Source organism: Photinus pyralis, unplaced genomic scaffold (genome assembly GCF_008802855.1).
Source record: "Photinus pyralis isolate 1611_PpyrPB1 unplaced genomic scaffold, Ppyr1.3 Ppyr1.4_LG1, whole genome shotgun sequence".
Classification (NCBI taxonomy): Eukaryota; Metazoa; Arthropoda; class Insecta; order Coleoptera; family Lampyridae; genus Photinus; species Photinus pyralis.
In genome coordinates, this window is record NW_022170249.1 from 5,792,313 (window position 1) to 5,800,891 (window position 8,579).

Here is an 8,579-nt window from a genome sequence, read left to right on the forward strand (position 1 = left end):
CACCTCAGAGGTCACTCGATCCGTCACAGAATTATTTGTATGAAATAGGAAGAGCGGGAATAACAATTATGTATTGCTGTATGTTGTTGGTGAAAACAAATGTTAACCAAGAGGTGGCAGCACTACTACTCTAAAATTCAAATTTTCAAGTTTGGTGTGCCTAAAATAAAAATAATAAAATGGATAATTTACGTAGTCCAAACGATTCTTTTGAATTAGACGTATATAAAAACGCAATAAAACGGTTTGTTCTCACGTATGAATATAGTCTACGAAACTCCAGGACTGTCTCTGTTTCAGTTTCGAGCAGCTGTATACAGCTGTGCAATCCCACCACTTAAAGAGCAACGGCCCGTTAGTATCGAATCTCATTCAGCAATGTAATGAGTATATCGGGATATTGCTAAATTTGCAATTAAAGAGTACGTCACACGAAGCAATGACAGATTTCGATCAAGATATACATGGTTCGTTGCTTACGCTCGAGAACTACTTGTGTCGATTGGAAAATAGATTGCAGCCAACATCAAAACCTTCCTCGAGTATTGTTCATCTCAGCAATACTTCCAAAACAATTTCTGTAGAGGGTAGCAAATTTGTTAAAACAACCCCGAAAGTAAAAGGCCTTTGTGACATTGCCGGCCTAGTTGAAGTCAAACGTGCTTTAACTACTTTAGTTCTGTTACCTTTACACCAGCCCCAGTTGTACTCCGGAGGCAAGATTAGTAACTCCCTGCTGCTATTTGGACCTCCCGGTACAGGCAAAACTCTGATCGCACACGCAATTGCGGCCGAGGCATCCGCTAGCTTCTTTAGCATTAGTAGTAGCGATATTGTATCCTCATACGTGGGAGCCACGGAGAAGTAGGGATGATAGCTTAGTTTGTTCTTTCAATTTAAACTTTGTAGAGCTTTAAGCGGATTATTTGAACGGGTTAGGCAAGAGACCAACTGTACGATTTTATTTTTTGACGAGATCGATGGAATATGCCAAAAGCGACACAGTAACGAGAATGAATGGAGTCGTAGGTAGGTACAAAAAATGTATAAATCGAGGGGTGAAACATGTATCCTTTATGTGTATAAAATCCTCCTTAGGAAATCTCTGAAGAGCCCTTAAAATTTTATCTTATAAGATTGATCTTCTGACATCCTCTTAAATAATTCCTTTTACGTACTTGTGTAATTTAAATTTATTTACAATTAATAAATTTATAACTATTTATTACTTCGGCGGTGAAATTGGAACTATCTGAAACACAATTCGGTTTGTTTATATAGCAAACACGATCACGAAAGTTCTCGAACGTTCCCGAGTGTTCTGGAACAAAACACGTCACATTTCCCAGAAAGATTGCGTCAAATCCGCCTTCGTTTTTTATTGATGATTTCATTAGTAGGCACCCATGTATATACCAATAAACTATCTCCTTTTAGCTTACGATACCTACCTCTACAGTTTAAATTGGAATTATCTTTATCCCTTAATTAAATGTTTAGCATGGTAATAACACATTTTTGTTATTATTTTTAGACTCAAAACGGAGCTAATGACACAATTATCTAAATTTGAGGACAGCCCGAACAAGTTTCTGATTTGTGCCACGAACTGCCCCTGGGACTTGGACTCTGCAATTTTACGTCGTTTCCAAACACGTATCTACATACCGCTTCCGAACCGCCACGAACGTCTTGAACTACTCAAACTGCTTACAGAGGATATACCATTGGAAAATTTGGTCCTATGGGACATCGTCGTGGAAAATACGGAAGGATACTCGGGTTCCGATTTAACAGATCTCATACGCAACGCCAAAAACTGCCCGATCACAGAACTGTTGGATACAAATATTTGGCAGCGTACCGCTGACAATACGCTGGTTCCGGCGCGCCTCTTTGGGGGTATGGAGAACTTGGTACGTTGTAAGCTAAGCGAGGTGCCGTATGGTTGTGCTCAAGCCCGGCCCATGGAAATACATGATGTAATGGAAATGCTGAAAACGGTCAGACCAACCATACCATTAGAGCAGATTGCAAAGTACAACAAATTTGTTAACCAGTAATTGGTTTGTGTATAAGTGCTTAAAGATAACTGTTTTTCAGAAATAAATATTCAGTTTGATGTTCTTTTTATTTTGCATGAAGAGTAATTCCTCCAAGTAAACTTTCCCGTCCACGACTAACTGAACCCACATAACCCGAGTCAAATATTTGGACAAACTTATTTACTTTGCAAAAGATTCCCTACAAGGCAAGACAAATAGAAACACATCATCGCAGGGGCGGACTAGGTACTTAAGGGCCAGGTGGAATTGCATAGGTTACGGGCCATTAAAGTATTAGTGTAGTAATGAAGGTGACGGGGGGGGGTTAGTTCTGAGGTGCACCACAAAAACAGTAGTCCTTTCTCGAAAATCAATTACCATACTGTTTTTTTTTTAATTGCTGCTGACAGTTAAAAGTAACAAAATATACAATCCACACGAGGTGCGTTGCCTATCATTGTATTTCAGCACTTTCATGTTACGACAAAAAATGATAAATTCATTGTAAAACACTTCAATTAAAACAGAATTTTTTAACAACCTAACATCAACCCCAATTAGAGAAACGTGTTAATAATTTTGAGCCCCGAATAAAAAATGTCTCAGATCGACCCGGAAAAAAAATTTTCTTATAGAATGTGGCCTGTAGAATCCATAATTTCAAACAGTTCCAAGATTGGGCTACTAGTTCAAAAGTTACAGCCCTTTGAATTTTCTTTCGAAATTGGTTTCTAGTCTATAACTTTTGATTGAGAAGTCTGATCGAAAAAGTACGAATTGATTTGGATTCTACGCTCCCAACCAAAATTAATAAGAAAAAGTGTTTTCCCGAGAAATTTTGGTGTAGTTGAATTTTAGTAAAAAAGGAAGGTTATACACAGGGGCGGACTGGGTACTTACGGGCCATTAAAGTATTAGTGTAGTAATGAAGGTGGCGGGGGGGTTAGCTCTGAGGTGCACCACAAAAACATTTTAAAGTACTCCTTTCTCGAAAATCAATTACCATACAGTTTTTTTTTAAATTGCAGCTGATAATTAAAAGTAACAAAATATACAATCCACACGAGGTGCGTCGCCTATCATTGTATTTCAGCACTTTCATGCTACGACAAAAAATGATAAATTCATTGTAAAACACTTCAATTAAAACAGAATTTTTTAACAGCCTAACATCAACCCCAATTAGAGAAACGTGTTAATAATTTATTAATAGTGCAAGAAACTAATTACAGCACATACTTATAAATTTCTAACGGGCCATTATGATCTACAGGCCAGGTGGCAACCGCCACCCGCCCCCCCGGGTCAGTCCGCCCCTGCATCATCGAATATTTAATTTAATCGAGTTTAGACTAGTTCAATTGTTTCCTGTGAAGTTAAACCCTGACAGGTACCAAATTTCGTCACGATAGAATTTTTTGGGACCGATTTGAGTGTGTGACGTCTATGGCCGTAGAGCCAAAGAGGTCATATTTTCTATCAGTAGCTTCGTTGAGTAAAAAATCCTCACTTGACCGGTAGCTTAGAAAAGAATTAGGACGAGATTCGCAAATTTTTGAACTTTTGAGAGCCTATAAGTAGGTATAGCGGTACCCTAGCGTGGGAAAATTCTGGCGACCGTGGGAAAGTATTTAGGCAAATTTTTTTCATTATAACTTTTTTTGCAAGTGGCGCAGAAAAGGTAGAGCCATAGCTCTCTAAAGATCTAGTGGCCACACAGCCATAGGGTAAAAAAGTTTTTGTTTTAATTTATTAAACTGAAGGAAGCAACTTCCCCATGCCGCTCAACTCAACTGAATTACTCCCTATCGCAATTTACATACCATTGCAAAAGGAAATTCCCCCCTTAAATACCAGAAGTCTGCATTACAAAAAGACAGCCTTGTGTAATATTAAGAGTAATCGGGAGCTGCTCCAGTACTTTCTAAGGGATGCAGCGGTAGGAGACGAAGTATTCGAAACTGCCAGTAAAGGTGGAGCTTAAAAATGATGAAGTATAACGTGATATCCCTACCCTACACGCGTATAGTACCTACTCCGTTGTTCAGTCATTTCATTTCAATGTGACATTTGAATAAGGAATTATTTTACACATATACACTGTCCCGTTACCCGTAGATGTTCGATTACTATCAATTTAAGTCCGTAAGTGTCGCTAAGCAACACTTACCGGACTGTTATTTATACACCAAATTTGACAGCTTCAAACAATTAATTAAAAACCCCAACATAAATTTGACCATAATTATTTATTTGGAACATTAACATTTATTGTAAAAGAACAATTTGTGGTTCCCGCACCACTAACGCCTGGGTTATTACTAGATATCGAGTTAGAGTTTGATTCCCTCTGAGGCTCTGCTGTATATAGAGAACTATGCAATGAAATTTTCGCCATGAATTGATTTATTGGAAAGCGGGATCGAAAGATCACCTTTGAAACTCGATCAGGGTAAACGCATGTTTTGAGATCCATAAAATACCACCAAACCCTACCCACACCTAACCCTTAAAAAAACCCTCAAAGGGTTGAAAATGCCTAATGTTGTTTTTTGGGAATATGTATCTTGAAATCAAAGCTATTTAGGGAAAAATATGAAGATAGAAAAATTAAAGCATATATAATAGGTATATATTTTCCTATAAAACCTACCTATATATTTTCTCGTACCAGTGGCGGAGTTATGATATTAATTTTGGTTATTTTTAAAAAGACTTTAATTTTTTAATTTCTGATTGAAATAAAAAAAATTTTTAGTTCTTTAAGAGTCACTATGCCAAACAAAATTTATATACTTATGTTACGGCCAGGAAATTGAGAACCAAATAGTCACGGATATTTAAAAATTTCAACATAAATTAGGACCTCTAAAAATGTTATTTTTGCCATGCACGCCATTTCTGGATGCGGCGCCACATCTGGGCTTTTCAACGTAGGAAATATTATTTTGTTTATACTGTAGACCAAGAAGAAATATAACAAATGCCAGATTAAGGACCTTGACGTTCTCTACCAGCAATATCTAGTACAGCAAAATTTAAAATAAGGATTCTAATTTAGCATAGCTTTCACCGACTCTAAAGGCAGCTCAGTACCAATTACCATGCGTTTAGGACTTTTTAACAAGATTTTCTTTGAAAAGATTAATTATTATTAAAAAGCTCCTAGCGAGTCCAGAATTTTGGACTTTCTGTCCGTCCGCCCGTCTGTATGTGGACAAGATAACTCCCGAACGGTTTCGAATTTTCCAATTCTGTTTTCATTATTTTGTTTATCATCACCCAAGGAAAGATGTTTAGTGATCCAGTAGCTCGTTTGCTATATTTGTTACAAGTTTATTCTTATTTGACTATATCGCTTCAATTCATCTGTATAGTTTCATTATACTTTCTTTACAAAAGGCCTCAAAGCTGGAAAGTAATACTGACCAGGATGATTTTCATCTTTAGGTTCAAATCTGGCTGAATAATAACTTACCAGTCCAGGAGTGGACCAAGACATGGACCCCGAAGGGATTCTAAAGCAAATTTTTTGCAACTGTTCATCAGGCGTTTGCAAAAAATTCGTCTAAATTGTACCCTGCTTGTAGAATTGTAGACAGTTAAAGATTCTGACGAATTAATATACAGAGATATCTAATCAGGTACCTAATTAAAAACTTATGCTATGCTAGGTATTCATTTGCCTAAACGGGACTAATTTTAGTTTAACTACCTCAAAATAAGTTACCCTACGCCTACTGCACTACATAGATACCTACTGACTACTAAAATATATTATCGTTTTAATGTACATATTTAAAAATGGATGACATAAAAAAATTAGTACTTACGCCACCGTTATGATTTTTTATTTCATGAAAATAGGCACGAGATGAATGTTTTTACCTAAATATTTTTGAGAAATTTCTCGATTTCACAAAAAAATAAAAAATTAGATTTATTTTTTAAAATGTCAAAATTAACATTATAACTTCGACACTGGTACAGCACCATACCTATATACGTTTTCATTCGTCTATCTTCACATTCTTTTGGAAATAGCGTTGTTTTCAAGATAGTGACAAAAAACTAAAAAAAAGTCCAATTTTCATCACTTTCAAGGATTGTTTGGAGGCGACAGACACGGCGGTTCACTTATGGGGTTTGGTGGTATTTTAAGGACTCCAAAATCAACTTTATGGTGTAATGGCTTTATGGTGTAATCGGGGTTGGAAACTAATGGAGTTTCCACAATTTTTAACATAAAAAGAGGGATGTATGACAGATTCCCACATCAAATTTAAAAACAATTAATTTCTCTACAAAATGGTATTTACCTCGAACTAAAGTGCAACTATCAGTGTTCGAAGCATTGTGTTGTGAATTTTCAATCGTTTTAAACAATTTACAATATTAGCGGTCATTTTCGGAGATCCATTTTTTGGTATATTAATCAGCAGAATATCTACTCAGTTATTTTTTGATTGACAGAAATTTTATATGAAGGTTTTTATGGGGAAACGGAATAGATTGACTGGACTAGTATACAATATATTGTAAATCGCAGTAATTATATAAAGAATTAAGAAATAACGAAAATATACCAGCGCACGCCTATGACTGCTCATGTCCCCAGCATGTATTTCCGAAATCGGTACCATCCCCATACATTGGATGCTGCACACTTTTAATTTCTCACTTCAAATAGGTACCTTATGTTTGGTGGACAATATTTGTTATCCGCTACTTGTATGTAAAAATAATTATACTCTTTCGTAGGCCGGGTGGTTTATTACTCCTAATTCTGGAACGTACTACATTCAATGGTACTATAAATAAATTTGAATGTTGTACGAAATGTAGCAAAAAAATTGCAAACATTCTGACGGAAAGACCAACCTTAATTACATAACTATACCTTTGTGCAAATTATTTATTTATTTAACCAGAAACCATACAGAATAAAAATTCCAATTACATGGCACTGGGGCTCTGAACAAATATTAGGACTTAAGATCTAATTTTATTTATTATTGAATTTAGGGGATCGTGAAAAAAGTCGATATCATTAACTGAGGACAACTTATTTAAAGTGATCAAGATCTTAATAAGTGGGGAAGTTGTGTTGTTAGCTGCAAAAATAGTATTATTTTGCCTTAGCTTAACAAATGGTACCTTAAGCTTAATTTCTTGAAGTAATTCGGAAGAGTATAACAAATTGTGTAAAATTTTGAAGACAAAAATTGTGGAAGCAATGTACCGTCGGATTTCTAACCTCGTTATATCTAAGCCGAAAGTACTATTTAAGTAATTAAGCTGGGTACCGTAAGAGATAAAATGTGGATAATTTTGGGTTGACCTAAAAAACATTACTCGGATGAACTTTTTCTGTACTTTTTCGATCATGTCTGAGTATTTGAGAGTTTGAGGAGACCAGATACATGCAGCATACTCAAGCTTGGATCTAATAAACGCATTATATAAGGTTAGCATTGTCTGTATATTCGTGAAATTGAGTGTATTTCTGATAACGAAACCAAGAAGTTTGTAACACTCATTTGTTAGGTATTCAATGTGTAAGTTGAAGTTAAGGTTGGTATTAAAAAACACGCCCAGGTCCTTAACGGAGGTGACTCGTAGTAAGACCTTTCCATTCATCTTATAGTCAAAAAGTAAGGGATTTTTCGATCTAGTCAAAGTAAGGACTTTACACTTATTGATATTTAGTTTTAGTTTATTTTTGATACACCACTTAATTACTGAGTTAATGTCCTCTTGAATATTTAAACAGTCACTTGGGGATTGGACTTTATTAAAAAGTTTTAGGTCGTCCGCAAATAGTAGTGCTTTCGAGTTTTTTATCACTCGCGGTAAATCATTTATGTATAAGAGAAACAGAAAAGGACCAAGAAGTGTTCCCTGGGGAACGCCTGATGAGGGATAAAATTCGGCTGAATTCACACCATTGAATTTCCCTCTTGTTTTACGGAGAGATAAATATGATTTCAAGAATTTGACGGTCGGATTACTTACGCAATTTAAAACAAGTTTACGGAGCAAGACTTGATGGGATACTGTGTCAAATGCCTTCGCAAAATCTGTATAAACACAGTCTACCTGGGCTCTCTCATCCAAGGCTGCTGCTGAGAAATGCGTAAACTGCATTAAATTTGTAATCGTTGATCTGTTCCGCGTGAAACCGTGCTGTTGATCTGCAATTATACTGCTGAGATGGGAATAAAGTCTAGTATAGATCACTCTTTCGAAAATTTTCGCTATTGCTGGTATAATTGCAATTGGGCGATAATTCTCAACTAATTTTCGGCTTCCACTTTTGTGAATTGGTGTTATTCTGGTGCATTTCCAAGCTTCAGGGAATGTTCATGTTTGCAAAGCTAAATTAAATAGATGTAGTAAGGGGGTTACCAATAAAGATGCACATCCTTTCACGATGTAGGGTGGGATTCCATCTTCGCCCATAGCCGACCTCGGTTTCAATTTTTTAATCGCTTCCAGTATCTCGGATTCATGTAACTGAGTCAAGTGCAATTT

General features: G+C 36.1%; 1 protein-coding gene across 1 annotated transcript; it reads left to right on the forward strand.

Moving 5' to 3' along the window:
* Nucleotides 1–130: 130 nt before the first annotated feature.
* On the forward strand, nt 131–2,122 carry LOC116159227 (suppressor protein of bem1/bed5 double mutants-like). The gene is made up of 4 exons (XM_031472175.1): nt 131–244; nt 301–864; nt 910–1,029; nt 1,535–2,122. Exons 1-4 carry the CDS (start codon nt 180–182, stop codon nt 2,061–2,063), a joined length of 1,278 nt encoding a protein of 425 aa, XP_031328035.1. The 5' UTR covers nt 131–179; the 3' UTR covers nt 2,064–2,122.
* The last annotated feature ends 6,457 nt before the right edge of the window (nt 2,123–8,579 follow it).

What these genes read in the sequence shown, in the direction of transcription:
- LOC116159227 (XM_031472175.1), top strand. Translation starts at nt 180, where the DNA reads ATGGATAATTTACGTAGTCCAAACGATTCTTTTGAATTAGACGTATAT. An exon ending in TATAAAAACGCAATAAAACG is followed by an intron (nt 245 to 300) that starts GTTTGTTCTCAC and finishes TCTCTGTTTCAG; the next exon opens with TTTCGAGCAGCTGTATACAG. An exon ending in GAGAATGAATGGAGTCGTAG is followed by an intron (nt 1,030 to 1,534) that starts GTAGGTACAAAA and finishes TATTATTTTTAG; the next exon opens with ACTCAAAACGGAGCTAATGA.